Source organism: Temnothorax longispinosus, chromosome 3 (genome assembly GCF_030848805.1).
Source record: "Temnothorax longispinosus isolate EJ_2023e chromosome 3, Tlon_JGU_v1, whole genome shotgun sequence".
In the NCBI taxonomy this organism is placed as follows: domain Eukaryota; kingdom Metazoa; phylum Arthropoda; class Insecta; order Hymenoptera; family Formicidae; genus Temnothorax; species Temnothorax longispinosus.
The window spans coordinates 12,616,778-12,638,307 of NC_092360.1; the positions used below are offsets into that span (position 1 = coordinate 12,616,778).

General features: G+C 40.0%; 1 protein-coding gene across 5 annotated transcripts in view; it reads left to right on the forward strand.

The window, feature by feature from the left end:
- Window positions 1–21,530, forward strand: part of LOC139809683 (protein turtle homolog B) — a 250,900-nt gene that overhangs the window by 224,212 nt on the left and 5,158 nt on the right. The window contains exons 11-16 of one of the 5 annotated variants that reach the window (XM_071772763.1): window positions 5,137–5,430; window positions 7,790–8,101; window positions 12,592–12,939; window positions 19,232–19,513; window positions 20,269–20,372; window positions 20,893–21,165. In XM_071772763.1, the coding sequence (XP_071628864.1) occupies window positions 5,137–5,430; window positions 7,790–8,101; window positions 12,592–12,939; window positions 19,232–19,513; window positions 20,269–20,372; window positions 20,893–21,165 (1,613 nt within the window). The remainder of the gene's footprint in view (window positions 1–5,136; window positions 5,431–7,789; window positions 8,102–12,591; window positions 12,940–19,231; window positions 19,514–20,268; window positions 20,373–20,892; window positions 21,166–21,530) is intronic. The other 4 variants (XM_071772765.1, XM_071772764.1, XM_071772766.1 and 1 more) reach the window with 4 other exon arrangements.

Here is a 21,530-nt window from a genome sequence, read left to right on the forward strand (position 1 = left end):
TATGTAGTCGCGCGAAAAAAGCCGAGCCAAGACGTCGCCCGGATGGGCGATCGATCGATACGTAACGTCACCCATCTGTAATCCTTAACAATACGCCGTTCCCCCCCCCCCCCCCGCTGGCGTTTAGGTGGCTTGCGGCGAAATTCCTTGAGCGATTCTTCAGCTTTCCGGGAGAGTATACCGGGTAGAGATTCTCGGCGGAATGCGGGACGAATTAATTACTCCCCTGTATTAATATCTCACGGGAAAGCCATTGTGTTGCATGCAGCCAGCATATGTCGACCGATAATTACCCCGTTGTTGAAGATCCCTCGTCCGATAGCTGCGACGTGATTGCGCGCAACCCGGCTCATTAACGCTAATTAATCGAGGTATTCAATTAAGATAAAATTCTCCGTGAAATTCTTCGGTATCGAATACTTCGGGAATGCCTAGGCACAAGCCTTATCGCACGGTGTATCGTCGTGTCATGTCGTCGTGCCGATAGTTATCATGCGCGACGCGCGCGTGAGATGCTTATTACGACGCTCGATAACGCGCGTCGAAGATCCATCGATCGGTCGACGCGGCGGCGCGGCGCGGCGGCACGGTACCCACTACCCCGCGTGGCCGCGCATCTAACTGGGTCCATTAACGCCAAGCTAATTAATGTATCTGATTAAGCAAGGCATCGACGCACATGTATCATCTCAAGTCCCGGCCACGCTCGATCCATATAATATCTGGGGTATATCTCGATATATGTAATAGTTGCATCGCGAACCTGCCTGCATAAGTTATGCGAGCGGTACATCGTCGCCACGGTGCGGGCATAAATCTTCGTTATTTGACGTAATAGCCACTCGCGTGCGGTCTCGCACGCACGTATGTACACGCACGCCATAGATTATTATTATTATAAATTCTCGTGACGTATATATACGTCCCGGCGACGTTCTTACGAATTTCAGCGGCGCGCGCGGCGCGACGATGATGTACGCCCGCGAGGCCGCCCCCCCCCCCCCGTGCGATCGACGAAGATTCATGTGACGCAAATTCCGTAAACATAGAATAATATGCCGAGTCTGGTACCCTATCGGCCTGTATATAGGATGTTCCGGGACTAATGTACCGTTAAATCTCCTAAGGAATCTGTCAACGGCAGGATATCCGATAACTCTCTTGGGTCGACGTCCTCCGCGCGTGTTCTAAAGACGTATACTCGTCAGACACTCTCGGAAAGACTTTAACTCTATACATATAGGTATACATATAAACACACACATATATGTGTATATATATATATATATATATATATATATATATATATATATATATATATATATATATATATATATTATTACTCTCCCCTAAGAGACAGAAGTTCGTTAAGCGCTCGCGTAATAACAAGACAGCCTGTTCCCAGTTAAGTAAATAGCATGCGTATAAATACCTACATTATATTCGAGTAAGGTGTTTTTGGGTGTTAGACACTCTTATTTGGAATTAAATCTATTTTATGCGCGTAGAAACTATTCTTCGCTCCATATACTAATAATACCCAGTTCTTAACCATCTCAAAATTGTTATTGTTACACACAAACTGCATCAGCAAATTGAAAACTTCTTTAAAAATTCAAAACTTAAAATTTGACAGAAATAACTGATTGAAAACAGAATATAAATCTAAAATTTCTTTCCAGTTTTCAACCTGAAATTGTCAACAACACTTTTTGCTGGAATTTTTTCACTATATATAGGAAAAAGAAATTATAGAAGACGATAAAATTATATTTTATGAGAAAAGAACTGTTAGTTTGATATATAAGTTATTTGTATGGCAGGATTATATATCGCGTGGAGAGAGAACAAAACTATTAAAAATAAATTAATTCTGTATTTAGTTCTCATCACGTATAGTCTAAAAGCTAAAAGGACCTTCCAATCATATTTGATATTCGAAACATCTCTATAGACCCGAAATATTTAGGATACGTTATACCTGACGCTGTTTCGCTCTCGTTAGATAATTGAGATGGACCGACCGAATTCCCAAATAGAACAAAAAGCAAACCTTCCCCCCCCGCCCTCTCACCCTCCATACTTCGCTTCTACGCGTATATGTCCATGCGACCCACGCGCGACAGATCGACGTGCATTTTTCACGATGCAGCCGATATTGCGGCCCGTTGAATTATGCATACACGGCGCAGATATCATTTCGATAGCTGGCACGGACGCTTGGCGTGAGCGATCTGTCACTGATGCTTAATGACCGGCATTAATTGGTTATTGTCAGTGCCTCGACCATATCGATCGCGATATCCTGTGTTTCCGCGACATCGCGACGTACTCGTCCTCGACGCTCGCTTTTATCGGGAAACCAGAAACAAGTTCTATTTGATGCCCGAGACAATGAAATTATTTGGAGTAAGTCTCCTCTTAAGCCGGAAGTTCAATCCACTTCTTGAAAACGGTAGGGATACGCGGTGATCGCGTATATGCGTCGTGCGCGCATCGAGTTTAACTATTATCAACAATTTCGATGTAAAAATCTGCACTTTACATTTTCAGCGTCGTCGTGTTGTGTAAGTCCATTTCACCGATGTGTTCTGTAAGTTCTTTTCACCGCGGTGCAGTTTCTGAGCATTCGAGATTTTTCGCGGCAAACTTTTATATTAATTTATTTCCGCAAGTTCGTGCGCGCTTTCGAGTATTACAGAACAATGTACATGAATTGGCTCTCGTCCTATCCTAACGGTTCCGTGAGTTCAGTTCTTGGAGAGAATTCCAAGCGAGAGGACGTTACGATAAATGATTGGTGTATACGTATTATTCGATCGGTTATTTATAAAGCTCGCTATTGCTTATTATATTGCGAATGCACTGCGCGATATCTGCGTACACGCGGAAATACGAAATCGCGTTTGTCATGAAACGCGAATCCGCCTTTCCGGCACGTAATCGCGTAACGCTCGTCGCTCTCCAACTCGTGACCTTTATTGCAACCTTATGACATCCCTAAGATATTTTTCGACGATCGCCAGGATAAGAGGATAAAGGTTCGCCTTTCGTACTAGCCTGCGCGATGCATGGACAGGGACGCTGTCCGGAGCGGCATCCCTTTCCAGGCGTCTTCCCCCTCTCCCTCCCTCTCAAGATCGGACGTCTTTCGACAACTGTGCAAAGTACAAAGGGGATGCAATACGCAGGCACCGGATACCGTCCGGAATTTTATGACTGATCTAATCAATGAAGGGTTCTAGTCTCTATATGTGCGCCGGATATCCCGCATGCTCTACAGCTCCTCCACTTCTACGTCCAAAGTATTATTGAATTTCCAGACGAGACGGACTAGACTTCCGTCCTGAGCCGAGGTCGCAGGGGACCCTTTGTCAGCTTACACCGAATATCTTCTTTCGTTCGTGGAAGTGAATGTCAATTGCAGATACTACCGGAGATAACGATCGATCGCCCCCCCCCCCTGCACCCGAATCGTTGATGAACGCGTTCGGATACGTAATAACTAAGCTAGAATTCTTTCAATTTTAATGATAATTTTATGATAAAAATCGTAGACCGTGAATCCTATAAAACATTCTTACTTTATACGTATATCTTCCCATATTTTAAAAAATTTTATCAAATGGAAAAATGTAACGCATGTGTATACACTTAAATACATTTCTTTCATTTGTTTTAATTGTCACGTCGTTATCTTAGTTCAGAGAAAAATGTGTGCTTCAAACAATGTTCCATGAAATACATTCTCAAAGATATAATCGATCATTTGCCAAAATGGTCCATCTGTCAAAACAATCCATTTGTCAAGTGGCTTCCAGAAGAGATACACAGTATATCTTTCACAGGATTATATACAGGGATTATACATATACAGGTTCCACGACCTCGACATCCTTTTTTCTATTTCTAACATATATAATCTAACAAGAAGTACAAAGTTTATTTCGATAGAAAGCGTAGACTCTATTGTTATTATTTTCATATTACGACAGAGAAAGTTAATTAGCACGGTAAAATGTGGGAGTATCTTGAACATATTAACATATGCAGTTTCTCCATTTGCGAACCGCTCTGTGAATAGTTCGCAAAGTACATACTTGAAAATGCGGGAGAAAATGCGGGGTTTTCTCCACTTTTTTTCTCCCGCAGCGTAAAGAGTTGCGTGCAGCCGCAGGCTTATTTTCTTACCGAGTGGGTAACAATGTACTTTCAGTTGCCATGAATTGTGAAACGATGTTAGTAACTGTTTCCTGGAGAATATAATAGGGGAAAACGTTGTTCAAGAACATATGCGAGTGCCCCCCACCCTGTCCGAACAATGAAGACATGCTCTACTAATGGCGCACCATTGCAATATGTAGATTACAGGATATATACATGTATATTGCGTATTATGTATATTACGGCGATATCAGATACCGTGTCGACTGAGGTTGACACGAAACTCGGGAATGGTGCAGGGACATGAATTCCATCGTTAATGCTTAATTACGGGTAGTGCTTAATAATCATATTAGCCTTCGACGTATACTATAGAATTTACATGTCGATCATTCCTCGATACAGACCATCGACGAAAATATCTAATCCTGTTACTGATGTATCTACTAGATAAAGGATATTCTGCGAAACAGGCGCCAACTATATTTCGTTTAATTTTAAAAATGGTTAATTAATTAAGTAATTAATCCTATATGTTATATCTATCTATATATTTATATAAAAGAATGTTATATGATTCTTTTGAAATAAGCTAAGAATATTTGATTGCATTATATATTCCGTCTGTTAAGGTTTAATTCATCCCAAGTAATTTTCAACGTTAAGTAACTCTCTTATTATCCATGGCTCAATATAAAACTCGCTATTTTCATTATTATTATTTTTAACGATCACAATTAGAAAGTAACAGCACAGATTCTTGTCCAGATCGTTGTATCCCCTTTGTCTACGTGCCTCGCGAATTATTAAAGTTTAATAATTTAATGGATCATTTGACGTGTCATGAAACAGATATCGTGTACTTTTGCTATCAAATAACATTTATCGTCGCATCAATGCTGTCGTAAAAGATAAACTCGCGCGACGCGAGGCTTACATTCTCACCGCACGAACCAACATTTACATTTCCAGTCGTGCCAGTATGCCAGCACGGCCAGACGAAGGTATTTGGCGTTGCGCGACAGGAGACCGCGAGGATCCCCTGCGAGCTAGAGGCGAACCCGTCGGAAGTATCGTTCACCTGGAAATTCAATAATACAATGGAAGCGGTGGACATTCCTCAGGCGCACGTCACGAGCGACCGTACACGCTCGACAGCATCCTACACACCGATGACCGAGCTGGACTATGGCACTCTCCTTTGCTGGGGCAGCAATGACCAGGGCACTCAGCTCGAGCCGTGCGTCTACCATATCGTGCCAGCTGGTAAGTGCTCGACCTTACTGGGCTTCTGAAAAATTGCTTCGGATCTGGCCCACATACGTCTCACGATGTTCTCGCGCGATCCGCGTACTCCTCTTCGCTATGATCGATTTGCTAAGAAATATTTACGTTCTATTTAGATTCATTCGCGCGTCCCTACATAAGCATCAGTTTATCTGCGCGTCGATACCGAAAATAAGAATTATTAAAATACAGACGCGTTTTTCGTGCTTGGATATATCATAATTAAATGCGTCACTGCATTTTACATTGTAATTGCTGCGTAATACATTTTGAAACCAATTACGATGCAATTAATAATTTCACAAAAATTTATTACATGCAAATAGTCTAAAGTGGGCATAATTAAATAATGCAATAAACGGAATGTATTACCTGAGTTGGAATCGTAATCGCGTGTGCTACATTTGAATTTTTTGAAGCGCGACTGAATTAAAACACAAACATGTAAATTACATAAATGACATGTGCATAAATGATGCGACGTTTGATATTTTTGTATACGCGGCTGGTGCAAATCGCTGATATTAACATTGTCGCCACCCAGGTGAATAAATCAAACGGAACGAAGACGGATAAATCTTTCGATGACGTCACAGCTGCGACACAACTTTTTAGAGTACAGCAATCGATTTTAGTAGACGAATGTTGCGCCGTTCTAAAACTCTTGAAAAGCGCATTCGATAGATTCGATGCATTTACTCTTCTTGTCGTCGAAACACTATCATCCGACATCCGGTAAATTATAAATGCAACGCGTTCTGCAATTCACTGCGTCTTCATCGAATTATCGGCATCTCGATAAACCGGAAAGGGAACTCGATGTAACTTAAAAATAAATCAACGCGCTTCTCGAATTTTTTACTTGTAATACTTTTTCTTGTACTTTTAAAATGCTCGGGAATGAGTAAAAAATGTTAATATAAAGTTAACAGACATAATGGTATTTAAAATAAGAAAGAAAGTAAATTCAGAACCGTTTTTACATTTACGTCTATTATTATGACGACAAGAGAATTGCGATGTTTTGTACCGAGTATATGCATTTGTAAACTTTTTATTAATACTGTCAGCCCTTTATTTTAACTAACTCTTTGCAATTGCAATTTATATTAAACATATATTATTATATCTTTGATGCATCAATATAACTTTACATTTAACAGAAGAACTCCCAGATACACTCGTGAATTATTAGAAAAGTAGCAAGTCATTGCAAATTTTATTACAAAGATTTTTTGTATTATTATTTTCTATTAATGTTCGATTTCCACAATTATGATTTATATTATAAATATTTCAAACTATCGGCACATATATTAATACGCGGTTTGTTGAAAGTCAATATATATTTAATACAGTGTAAAATACAGTCAATTTAACATGGTGTAATACCAAGAAAATTATGCTCGAAATATATTCGCGCAAAACATTGGAAAGAAATATCGCCACATTTTTATCGCCGCAGTAAGCATAAAGATTCGCGTGCAAACGGGTTAAGGGACGCAAGCATTTTTACACACGTCGCGAAAGAATCCGTTTTCCGCCGAGGGAAAATCCCCCTCGTTTGCAAAGGTGGGGACAGGTCGTAGACGAACGGGCATCAATACGTGACAAACGCAATTTTAGTACTGCACTTGGCACTAAACTACTGGAACAAGCAATAAAAACCGTCATTAAAGTGAACGTTGCGTAAAAGGGACATGTCAATTTGAGTACCGTAGTCGCTCGGACAAAAACGAAAATTCAAACTAAACTCGTATCGGCCGATAAGAGGCGATCAAATCTGTATAGAAGAGCGCACGTGAGACAGTTGCTCTGTCAGCAGCTTTTTTGAAAGCTTCATTTTCGTCTAAAATAGGTGATTGTTTCATTTTGTGGAGAGTCTTTAAACTTTATGTGAAACTGCGCGTATAGATAAAAAACTGAACAACAGTAAGTGGATGTATAGTATTATTCCTTTGGGCATTTGAGATCAATTCTTGTGTCAAATTTTCCTATAAATATACAACGGCATATAAATAATTTAAAAATAGAATAGAATTTGCTCAATTAAACAATTCCGATTTAAATCAATTACCTCTTTAAATATTAGATGAAATTACGTGATTAAATTAATTAACACAGTTCTCACACGATACCCAGCACTATACAAACGATTCCTACCATCATGATCGTTTGCGGGATCAATTTTGTCGGATCAGATATTTACCTCTATGAGTATCATAGAATACCTTCGAAATTCGCCAATTAAGCATTCATTCACGTTCGCTAATTACGTTGCTAATCAACACGCAGAATCGTGACCGTTACTGACGCTGATCGCGCGCGAATCCAACAGGCCGCCCGGACATGCCGCACAACTGCTCCTTGTTAAATCAAACCACCGACTCGATCTACGTGGAATGCATCGAGGGCTTTGACGGCGGCCTGCCGCAAAAGTTCACGATGCAGGTGGACCGCGAGGCCGGGTCCGGCAAGAGCGGCCCCACGACCATCTACAATCAGACGAGCAAGGTGCCCGTCTTCTCCGTCAGCAATCTGGACCCCGGCAGCAACTACGAGGTTTCCATTTACTCGACTAACGCCAAAGGTCGCAGCGAGACCGTGCATTTTCGCGCCACCACCCTGAATCTCCCTGAGAGGCGAACAGGTGAGTCGTCCGGCCGCGAACAACCGTACTGAGAGAATGATCGATCACGAGTCGATCCGCGATCGACCACGAAGTCGTCCACGATGTACTTGCCCAGACGATTCATAAGTAAGCCTCGAACGACGCGAAGCATTCTGAAGTGGTGCGGTATTGTTATAGATAGAGATTGGAAGGATGTACCGCGGAGTTTTAAGCAGCTTTGTGTTTCGAGTGGAGTTCTCATTATGATACTGCAATAGCAATAACGCTAACAATAGTGATAACAGTAATGATAATAATCATAGAAATTATAACAGCAGTAATTCATTTAAAAATTCAGATACATTTTTATATACGCTTCATGTTCACTAATTTACAAGTATTTCTCAACTACTTATAAAGAAATTCCATGTATATGTGGTTTTACGGATATTTAAGACATTTAAATTCACACAGATTTTATTTAGGTTTTTATTTTACTACGTCGAAGGATTTTGAATATTATCTAAGTAATTTCAGAATTACGTTTTCCTCACCCTCGGTGAGAAATCTTCTCAATCTCGGCGTAATAGACTCGATAGTTTATTGAATAGTCGCTCGCGCGTAGTCTCCCGATCGCGCCAATGCCGTAACAATACCGCCCGTATACTTTGCCACCGCGGCGTAAAGCGACGAATATCGTCGTAAATGCACGCGGGAATATATAAATGGAAGGCGCGATATAAAGGAAGCATCGTAGACGGATATTGCTTATGAATCGATCTAATATTTTGAGCACTGTTCGCTACGCTGCACGGCCTTGCATCGTAGAGCTCGTGTGAACATGTTGATCCTCTCTCGTGCAATAACATCGTAACTCGATTTCAGCGGCTTTTTGAGTGGCCGCATGAAAGTTCACGAGTATATTACGCGTACTCGCGCACACGGCCCATAATATCGTGCATTTGTGTTGATTCGCGCGAGATCATCCAGACACTTTACACTAGATATTCCTCATTACCGCCCGGAGTTGGACAAACAAACTACAGGATATATACGTACGGAAAAGTTCGAATCAGTAATAAGTTTATAATGGAATTCGATCTCCCCCCCCCCCTCCTTTATGGCGGAAATGTAGCTCATAATTTAATTAGGGAACAATTAAGCGAGGCTGTTTAATAAATGGGACATAGAATATTCACTGACGCTAATGTCAAATGTATGTTTAACGATAAATTATAAACAACTATTTATTTCATCTTCTTCTACACACTGCCAACGTATATTTTATAACTTCCTCAGGGAGCGACTCATTACATCCAAAATCTATTTGAAAACAAGTAAATTTAAGTTTTAACCAAAACTACTTGTAAATAACTTACAATAATAGATATATGTATATATTCCGAAGAAAGCGCGGTACTTTATCTGCTTTGACGTGATTTTGTTATTCCTCCTCAGATGAAAAAAAAATTTAATAATACTTCTGTTTAAGATACGATGACAATCGAATAAGCCGCAGTTAGATTACGAAGTTATTACAACAGAAAGAATCATAATGAATATATCATAATGAATTCATAATGAAAGCTGGTTGAAGAAAGCATTCTTTCAAAATCATGTAATAATCCGTCATTTTGTGCACTTCAGCTTATATACTCAATACAATATTATTTTTATCATTTGTTCGCTATCACATACACAAAATACTTTGACAATGATGTGACGCTTATTAACTTTCCGAACATGAATATTATTCAGGAACGAATGATATTACGTTTCGGTAATAATGGTACCTGACAAAATATAATGGATCACGTATGTAAAAGTTTCTTTTTCCGTATAACATATGTGCTCGTCTGAAACAAATACATTTTTTGCGAGTTACGATGATATTGGATCCGTCCGTCCGAAATCCGCGTCTATTCATCATTATATATGGCGGTATTATCTCTTTACTTCAATCAAAGCACACGTATGTCATGTGAAGCTGTAAGCGTGCTAGAGAGTTACGTGTAGAGAACTGCATCGAGATTGTAGCAGACGTACTTATGAAACGTACGTAATTATTAGATGTACACCGACGCATGATCGCTCGTCGTCAATGACCGTTTCGTACCTTCATTTTCATTATCGATAATAATTACTGACTGCGTTTACACAACGGTTTATAATCCGGTTTAATAACTGCTGTATACTATCCGATCCAAAATTTTTCTTCTTTTGATCATAATGATTATTTAAATAGGAACATTAGGAACTTCTTTTTTTATTCTTAAACTACAGTTTCTGATATATGTATCAAAAGAGTTTGATTTAAATGTTTAGAGTGTAAAATAGGCTCATATTTAATTGATAAAAAGAAGAAAAATTTTGGATCAGATAGTATATACGATAGTTATAAAATCACACAGATTATAAAGCCAATGTATAAACGTAATCAATATCGGCAATTCAAAGGCGAAGTAAACAAGATAATTAGTAATAACTGCACGCATCAATATTATACACAGGCTGTCTCGAAAAGGTAAATGCATCTATCTTGCTGTTTCTTTTCTCTTGAAAAAAATCTTGTTATAAATCTCTTACTTATCAGAGCTCGTTGATAATAATTATTTATCGGCACAATATTTATTTTACACGAATCCGACGTTAATTAATAAAGAGATAACCTCTTCTCAAGTATATACCTATATATTTTCAATATTTCATGATCCTCTTCTTCAACGTAATGATAAATATCTTGATTTAAATAAAATCCAAGCGCAAATTACGTTAGAATATACTTTAGCCTGGTGCTCCTAAATTCATCCGCGTCGCGCGGGTACTGCATTTTCGGTAGTAGCTTCACGCTGTAACCCCATTAAACAAATTTCTCGGCCTAATTTAAGCGCCGGCGACCCCGGTCCGCTCTGCCGCATTCTTCTAACTAATTGCTCACGATTAACCTGTGGATGGCACGTAGACAGACGTTAAGCGGTGTTACGCGCGTTAATAATGCGCGGCTAATAGGCGGCTGCGGAACCCGTCGGACTCCGCCGTTTATCCGCTCTACTGCGGCCTGGGCTGCAGCGGGATCCCGAGATAGGGGTAAACCAGACTATAAAAGGCTTTCCTATTTCGCATCAGCTGGCCCTCCTTCGTTACAAATCGCCTTTCCTTACGCTACTCTCGCTCGATTTATATCCGACCCCCACCGCCGCCGCCGCCTGAACTAACAAGACTTTGCGATACGCGCTGCTTTTGCGAAGGAAGAAAAAAATCCGAGCTCGAAAGCGCCGCAAGTTTGGTTCTTAAAATGTTTAGTTAAACTCTATTCCACGGAATCGCACTGAAGGAAGAGATATATCGCGCGAATTTTTTTAGAAGACTGAGAGTTGTATATACGTTAACGAAAAACGAATGTGTATTTCTTACATTCGTTGAAATCTGAATTCGGGCTTGGACATTTGAAGAAGATACACTTTGCTCGCGCAATATGAAAGCTGTAGACTGCGTTAAACGACTGCCGCGCCGCTCGAATGGCAGCTTTCGAGGCGATAAAAATGACAAAAATACGCGCACGGATCGGCTCGTCTCGTTCGATGACTGGCAGGTATCGATTGCATTTTGACGTTTTGCATTAAAATACGTCGGTGCGCACAGCGTGACGAACGATTGGCACATTTCATGGAAATCCATCGGCGTGATCGAGCTCTCTCGAAGAGATCGCGCGCCATCAAGCTCGCGGAAACGCGAGGGCCCGCATTATGGCGGGCAATATTACGACTGATTAAGCTCCGTTCGTTCAGGTATTACATGTCTTGACGATTCCTCGATGGATTGCAGTAAATTACGAGAGTGAAAAATACCGATTATTTTCGCGGTCAATCAATCTTTTCGAAAGTAAATCCAATTTAGGATCCGTCTAGAAAATATAAGAGAAATTAATGCGTTGAATGAATGTTTGGATTAAATGTTTTCCCCATTTCCAACTGATAAAGACATATTAACGAACACGTAGGATATTTTCGAATACGAGCTGTTCCATGCATCCAATTGTGATTTTACATAAAAGCATCCTGTTTATCAATTTCGAAAACTTTGAATATCGATATAATCTTGATGCGTATCTTTTACCACAAAATTCGTGAAATTCATAAAAGAAACAAGACATATCGCCTGCGATTGAATTTTTTCTTTACAATAAGATTGTATAAGTTCTAATTTCCAACCCTTCAATTTCTCAGATCTGTACAGACGAGAACACTTTCTAACTGGTTTGTTCGTCAGTCTGTCTTTAATTGCAACATTACACGAGCTCGTCGATTACCCCAAAGTTCATTGCTTAGAACAAGCCTATACCAGGCATCGCTATTGTCCAATCGTGATCTCCCACCATTCATTTTCCCTACTCGCAAAACGACTCTCGGCCTCGCGTTGCCGTCGAAGTTGCCCTCGACTTCCCCGCTTCCCTTCGAAACTATCCTCTCGCGCGCTCGCGAATCAGTTAGACGAAGGCTGAGGCTGGTGTGTTGTGCCACTTCCGGTAGCAGGTGAGAGGCTGGCGCAACCACCCTCGCCGGAGAATTGCACGATCCGCGAGGAGAGCCGGACGACCGTGCGGGTGAGCTGCGCCGAGAGCGAGTACTTCGACGCGAACACGGCCACCTACGTCCTGCAGGTCTTCGACGCCGACACCAGACGGCTGCTGGCGTCCGCAACGAGCCTGACGCCGAGCATGCTCGAGGTGACCAATCTGCCGGCCGAGAGGAGCTCGTCCGGCCTCATGCTGTCCCTCAGGATCATGACGGCGCACGCCATGAGCGACGCCACGGTCCTCCACAGTCCGCACTTTGTTCAGGAGGGTAATACCAATAAGGAGCACCACCGTTACCCAGGTAGGGCCCAGATACACAATGGATCGTCCTACCAACCCGCCCGCACCCCTGCCCTCGCCCCCCCCCCCCGTTATTGTGTCCCTGATGGTGCTTTTGCGTCGCGATGAGCGACGTTGTCGTTGTGTTCGGGCGAGCTACAAAAATCGACTATTGTCGATTCTTTACCACTTGTACAATTCAAATTGTCCTTCTCCCGGCCGGTGACGTCTTGGAGAAGAGTACCGTCGCATCGCGTTCGCGAGATTCCGAAATCAAACGACTCATACTCGCGAGAGATATGTTCATCCGAGTATACTCGTTCTACTATCCGTTTGAATTTACACCGTTCGAATACCGAATACTGCTGTTTCCGAATTATCTATCTATTACTGATAGCCCTAAGGCTATCAGTAATAGATATGAAAATCGTGATGCAGTAAAATAGATCAGAATTATGTACATAACGAAGGAGGAATAAGCAGATATTAGGTCGTCTGCGATTTCTGTTTTTATTTCTAGCCATTTGAAAGCCCAAGTAGTTCGTTTGTTTTATCTTTTGATCACATCCGCTTGTATGTAATTGCTTCTTGCGATGTCGTACAGTAGTTTAATCCCTTACGTACTTTTACGTCTCCATTCCCTCAGCTTTAACCGAACGGTGATATAGTTTTGAGGAGTCAGAAAATAGTATCTTCGCATAGAATAATAATTTACAGCTATGTCGATTCTCTTATTATGCGAATTTATCTTTTCTTTTATAAAATTCTGCAGTTCTTGTTTTGAGCAAGCAGCTCGAAATTTACTTTTAAACTGGCGCTATCTTTCCATGTCTTTGTTTTTGAATAGATTATAAAAATTTCTTTCTATTAACCAATTTATTAGTCAATATTAGTCTCGTCTATACGTCTATCTATACGGTCGGTGGAAGCTGTTGCGACGAACGCTTCGTATAGAAAAACGTTCTATCGGAATCGTGCAACGCGTGCCGTAACAGACTAATATTCTACACAGCGCGCGGCGATTCGTTCGCGATGAAAATGCTCAGTCGGTGGAAACTGGAAACCGCCCGACAAGTCAACACTTCGGCAAATTCATCACGAAGTATCTCGAAATTTGCATATTTGTTTTGCGCACGTACCACAAGTTTTTTTTTTTACCACGTCCATCGAGGAACTGGAACCATCGAGTTAAAGGCAATCACCAAGGGAATTCCGCAATTGACTTGCGGAATATATTGTTACACTGTTTTGTACGATACGGTCAGATCTTGCATGCGCCAGATTCGTGTTAGCGTTAAGCCACGTGGCCGTTGTTGTAAGAAAATTTTCCTTGATCAGGCTTAGTAGATGTGTCTTGTTACCGCCTATATTAGTTGTGATTATATTTCGAGTTTCTTCAACTACTCAGACTTCCGCTAGCGGATTTTTCTTGCATGTACTCGTGACTGTGTATCCTCCTTAATTTTTCCATATTATGTATATATAAGTTAAGATACAAGAAGAAAAAGTGCGTATGAATTAAAAAGTACTGCTGATGCTTTTGCATGTTAATTAATTGAATATAAACTTTTCTCTTTGTTTTTTTTTTTTAATGTAAAGTTTAGCGAACAGGGGAAAAAAGTTACAGTCTGTTGGTGCGATGTCACCGTCGTACATTTAATTAAAAATGTTTAAAGGGGCGGCTCTCTCTCTTCGTTCATATTTAAATGCAGCAAATCTTTATGCTGCAATATTTAGAATATCATAGAAATCATTTATATATCAAATTCAATTTTATTTAATAAAGCGCGTTAATGTGTTCGTGTTAATGTCGGAACACGTTGTGTGACAGACATATGATCATATTCTTTTCATTCCTCTGCTGCATATTAATCATATTTAATAGGTGACATAATGAGAGATGAAAAAAAATCTAATTTCGCTAGACGTTTCCGCGAGGCGCGCGTACTACAAAAATATATAATACTTAGTTATTTCAAAGTAATTATAATTTATAATTTATTCGGCTGTATTGTGAATATCTTTCGTCTCATTTAAAAATTTATCAGTTTTATATCTAGTTTCACATCTATGGCATAAGTGAAAATTGGAATAAATGAGAAATATTCACATTAACTTTATTAAATCCGTATAAATGTAAAATTCGTATACCATTAAATCAACATGGTCGCTGTCTCTATAAATTTATTTCAAAAAGCACAGGAAGCTATAAATTTCTAATGATTTATTACGTGGCATATTTTCATATGTGTTTCCTCTATTTTGCGAAACATTCTTATAAGTTCAAGCGGTGCCTCCGCATGACAAGCATTACCATAAATGTAATAATCCTCTATCTTCCGCCGCGTTTGTTAGTTTTCGCGATGACACCCATGGAAAATCGTTTACGTAAACAGTCCCGACCCACGCTAGCGCACGGCGTATTTCGTACCCGGTAACGTGACGCGTGTACTTGATCTTAAATGCGATTATGCGATTATTGCATTACACTTTAGTCACTGGTCATGGATATGTACGAGCGATGTTACGACACCACGAAGATAACCGGTGCGGATACGCTAATCAAAGGTTTCGCCGCTTTCTTGGCGGAAGTCGGTTTACCCTGGCGCATCTCTCGAGCAGTTAGCCACGCGCACGTGAGAGCAAAGTCGGAAGAACTTTCGAAGGGATACCGCTAAGGCGACCGCCGTGTACGTGTAAATCCTGTCGAGAAGCATTCATCCGAAATTGCTCTGCGGCCAAAGCCCAATCTTCCAGCTTGATCTTCAGCGGCGACGTACGTGAATATCCCTCAAGTATCGTGAGAAATGTTATCCCTAAACGGACGTGTCGAAAACTATAAAACTTGAATGTGCAATCACACGGTCGCTTGCCCTCTGTACGTTGACATATTTAATTTAATAAAAATTTTAGCTCGGTAACGTATTCTACGAAATGTATCGAGGCATCTCGCTGTATAGACTTTATCGAGACACTTTAAGCGCATTTACGCGAATTCCAATGTTTTATTTACTTGCAATGTTTCCGCAACGCTAGACAGCAGGCTGCTACGATCAAACAATCTTAAGCCTCCCGAATGAAGTAGATTCTGCAAGGCAACGTTAACGTGTAGCACGAGGGAATTTCAGGAATAGCGCTTTCAATTAATCTTTCGTAAATTAATAGATAAGGTCACCGAAAGCGGCTTAAGTTCGAAGACAATGAAGCTGCACGTATATAAGTGACGCGCACAACGGAACGCGGCGTTATTGTACGAAGAGCTCGAGTCATGCACCAGAGATTTGTTCACATCCATCTATTGTATCATGAGGTGTTTCGTAAGACAAGTCCGGAATAAATCTGGAAGGTCTAATTTAAATTAATCTGGTGTTCGAAGACGGTTACATTTGTCTCGCTTCATTTTATGACTACAAAAAGTTCGCAAACATTGATTGAATATGGCACACATTGCGTGCTTCTTGATTTGTATCTATTTTATACAAATTTATTCATTTCAATACAAAACGTCACTCCGCAAGGCGCGTTCGGGAAAATCTTTAATTGAGAAACCTGCTACAAAATGACAGATGTTACGAAAACGTCAATTAATTAAAGATCAAAAAGTATATATTTGATTTTCTGTATAACGAAAACATATAAGTTATTTTTTTATTATTTCCGTTATCTTTTATTGTAACCGCTATTACGAAACATGCTGTTCTTCAAGTTTAATTAAAAAACTCGATACGGTTTCTTTAATTGCAAACAATAAAATTCTTAACCGAGCATATTATATTTCAATACATATATAAACTCTCGCAAAGAACTTCCGTCCATGATCATTCCCTATACTGTTCTTCGAAACTGCGTTCAAGTAAAAGGATATACTTGAAGATTCGCAAATCTGACAAAATAGATTTTCCGCGCACGTACAGAAGCATGAATTCAAATCGTCATTAGCTTAGTTTGATAGCCGCGAATGTTGACGCATCCTTGGCTTTAATATTACTTTGGGAGGAAGAGGCGGGGGGGGGGGGAAGGAAACGGGGCCCGGAACAAGGACGAGAGCCAGCGGAGAGGCATTCATTTAACAGAGTTCGCGGATATAAGTGGGTTTTGATTAGCCTCGAACTTGAGTATACCGCAGGAGAGTTGAGAATGGAGTGCATTTGAATCCCAAATTCATTGCTAATGCGGTTGTATGATCTATGATCTGCGCAAACACTCGACGACTGCGTATTTGAGAGGGATTATTTTTCCATGAACCTCGGGCTTCGCCTCTTACGGAAAATGGCGTACGCGGATTTGGCATTTCGCTGAAAAAGTCGCGAAGCTATCGCTGGAGAATCGAATTTCTACTGGCTAAATATCTATCTGTTAATCGCAAAAGCGAGTTTTGTCGGATTTTCAACTTTGTAATGATCACCACGTTTTAAAACGAAAATAACTGAAAATATCTGCGAACAAGAGAATGAACCTTTAATAGAAGCTATACTCTGGATAAAACCCGGGATAAAATGCAGAGAATTTTAATTTACCGTTTTATTTTTTTTTTTTTTTTTTATATTTCGAATGAATTATTCGGATGTTTAGCGATGCTCGGACGGATATTAACAGCCATGGTAGTAACAGAAGTAACAACGCCGGGACAATATAATTCAATTATTTCTAAGATACGGGCAGGAGGGGAGAGGTATTATAAATTCTCATTGCATTCCGTAAATCGATCAGGAAAGGTCGCGATAAACTCCGGGAATATTACCACGTAGGTAGATTCCAATGCGAAGCCGGCGAAGCTGTCTTTATGATCGCGTCACAGCTAAGAGAAAACCTTATACCTTATATATACGCGCATTTTTTACGACGATATTTTTTACGGTCTACGCCGCACATACGTACACATATACCTATGCGCATACGCGTATACCTATCGCGTGTGTATTCCCAAGGTATCAGACGCGTACAGGGTACTTGTAGGATGCTACGCTTGCGGCCATGGCGTTCCCGCTTCCGAGTTGGATTTATGTTGCCAGCTATATACTTTCCGCGGACTTTAATCGCACGCGAATAAAAGGATCCGAATAAAGGGTGTATCCGTAAGATCCTCGCGGTCGAACACGCGGGGCGCATTCACCCCGTCGTCGTTCGTTTCTTCATCAAAGGATGTTGTCTTCCTCGAGCAACCCTTAAGCTTCCCTCTTGTCGAACGAGTAACGACCCCCGACACCGTAGGCGAGCGAGCATTAACTCACGCGATCGTCGTAATCTGTCACAATTTGCATTTATAAATTTACGCGCGACACTCGCTTATAAATATTTCCGTCACGCGAGACGCGCATATATTTTTTTTTCCTTCCTTTTTTCACGAGCTCGTGTCGCAATATATTTTTTCTTAGCGAACATAGTAAAAAAAATTATTTGTATATAGTAAATTAACGATGAATGATTATTGTTAATTATTGTCGACGAAAGTTGTCGTAATAATTATTGGCTGTAGCAGGAAAAGAAAAAAATTACACGAGAAGAGACATGCGGCGAGTTCTCTGCGAAAAGATCAAGCACCGCATTTGATTTCTCGCAAATCTGGGGCAACGCGATTGTCGTCTTGATTCGGTCAGTCGCGATAAAAAGTAGTCGAACTGTAAACAAAACTCGGAGCTTTCTCCCATAAGGATTACGTACCGTGATCGTACAAAAGACACGGCAAAGCCGCTTTTGTTATCGAAAATGCTTTATCCATAATCGAATCGACATTCACGAAGAAATCGCGACGTAGCGAAGCAGTTTCCTTTATCGCGTTTTATGCATTTTCCGATCTTTGTTAACACATTTCTCTTGCAAAATATGCAAGATAAGAAATCACGTTTTTGATATCCTCGACGGAACGCGTAACAACGTCGTTTCTTTTGTATAATATTTAAAGATTGGACAAATCACTTTGTAATTTCCGGTAAAAACGGGCAAGAGAGGGGGGGTGGGTATAAATTTCTCATTGCATTCCGTAAATGACTCAAATCGTGATAAACCAAGCAGGAATGATTAGGCAGACTCCAACGCATATGAAAATATCTTTAACTTTAATATATATATCTGTAATACTTAATTTAAATTTAAATAGAATATTTTTTACGAAAAGTCTCTATTATCTGTACTGATTATTATGATGTTTCCTGCACTTCTCGGTCGAGCGACAATGGGGATAGTTATTGTAGTATAAAATTCAAAGGATCATTATTGCAGCTACTTTACTTTCCTTCGCGAAATTCGACTACTCTCCGTCATTATTCTCCCCCTTTCTTCGTATTCGCCCCGAAACAATTGGACACAATTTACAGCCCTCACGCCAGTTATGCTGTCGCTGTCTGGTCCGCTATTGGGCGCGGTGGTAGGAGCCACAGCGGGGCTGCTCCTAGTGATCTTCGTGATCGTGCTGGCTGTCAAACTCCGCTATCGACCTCGATCTCAGGAGGACTCTCATGACGACGGCGGCATGGCGAACCTGGCGGCGTCGGGGACCGGCACCTCGTCCCCCCATGACAAATCGTCGACCTTGCCCCTCAGTGCCGATAGCATCGAGAGCTTTGAGAAGAATCCCGATATAATACCACACGCAAACGGTAGGCGAGAGTACCTGTCACTTCGCTTCGCAGCATGCTCCTTGATCTGGTTTATCCGGTGATTGCATGATAAACGCGCCCCCCGTGTAAGATAAATCGCTCTTGTTATCATTATTAATTGCCGGAAAGCTCTTTACCATAAATCAATTCAATCATCGATAGATTATCTCACAAGAGAAACCTCACGAACCCAAAAATTAAAAAAAAATAATAGGTAATAATTTTTTTCAAAATATTATTTTGGGGTTTAAATAGAAGTGTTCTTACCATGAAATTTTTGTGTAAAATATTTTTTAAATGCTTTTCGAGATATATCGAGAAAAGCAAAAAACTGCTCTACATACCTCTATAAAAGATGGTTTCATCCCTTATAATCTGTTTTTCAGTTGCAATTGACAATTTCGAAATTTGTCTATTTACCTCTTTACGTATGTGTAATCATACTTGTAAACATAATGTTTCATCAAAATCAAAATTTTCGAGTTTGGGAGGTTTCTTTATTAGTAAGAATATAACACTAGCAAACGATGCATGACTATCATATAAAACTTTGTTGACGGTTTCTTTATTTAAATATAAAAAAATATTTATAATAAGACGAGCTTTTTGCTTTAATTTATTTTATAATTACGCATTATATATATATATATATATATATATATATATATATATATATATATATATATATAACTGCTCGAACTATAAACTCTAACAATAAGGCGTAACAGTGATTCCTGTACTTTATTATATCATAGAGAATTCATATGCAGAGCTATGCAAGAGTGCATCACCGCGATACGTACTGCAACAGCAACGTCCGGAAACAAATACCTTCACACCAGCAAACAACGTAAGCTTAGTAATTATGAATCTAAGACAATAGCAAATTTAACATTTAGGTGTCGTAAGTCGAAATTAATTTCTAATTATATGTAAGCATTACTGTTTTTATAAAAATCTCATTGAAAGTAAATACAGCTCAATATAACAAATTTGCACTTAATTAAAAAAAAAACTATACTTAAGTAACTTTTTAGATCAGACCACAATATTATTTTTATTCGTAAAAAATTGAGCAACAATTAACAATTCGTATTTATCTATTTCAAAAAAATTATATCAATTCTAATCTGTACGCCAAAATTATTATAGTATAAAATCTTCGCGTTTTCTTGAAGCCTTTCTAATCAGTTAATTTACTAATTCACAGTTATGACTTTATTTCCTTTTCCCAGCTGTGATAAATCGACTAATCGATTTTATTAAAAATGTGCGTAATCTGATATCGGTCCGAATCCAGATATCGATATGTCTGAATCGGATTCTTGATCGATTAAATTATGTTGTTCAAATTCTGAGAGTAATATTGTTCTTAGCAGGGCACCGAGCTAACATACGTTGAATTAGCGCTAAGGGGAAACCGACGAATACCTCCGAATTGCTACCAGCCCGTGCAAATCTCTAGCATCCAACGGCCCCAGCTGCTGCCCATGTCGACTTTGACGCGCAGACAGCCTATCCAGGAGCCGACGATTTACGCGCAAGTCGCCAGTCATTCTAAACCGATTTACGTGCCACCGCCACACCCGTACATGAATCGTTCCAGCGACGAAACTACGGCGGAGACACCGTTGATCGGACACGACAATAAGGTATTAGGCATGAAAAGTGTTCGGAAACGTTTTGTTACAATCTCGACAGGTTTATCATTACGTTTCATCAAGAGTACTTTCCTTAAGTGCTACAAAATTTTCTAAAACTAACTGAGAAAATATAAATTTTGGTTTAAGTACTAAATAATTTAAGTATCCCAAGACCTAGTATTCACCACGACAAAATTAAAAAAAAAACCACTTTGAATCAGTGGCGAAAATGACGTAATAAAAATTTATATAACTTCCTAAAGAATAATTGTAGAGTGACTCTTTGATCGTATACATTTTCACCTTCAGCTTTCGAGCGTCATTGAACTTTCTCGAGAACAAGAGTATCATATTGAGAATACTTGACAATGCAA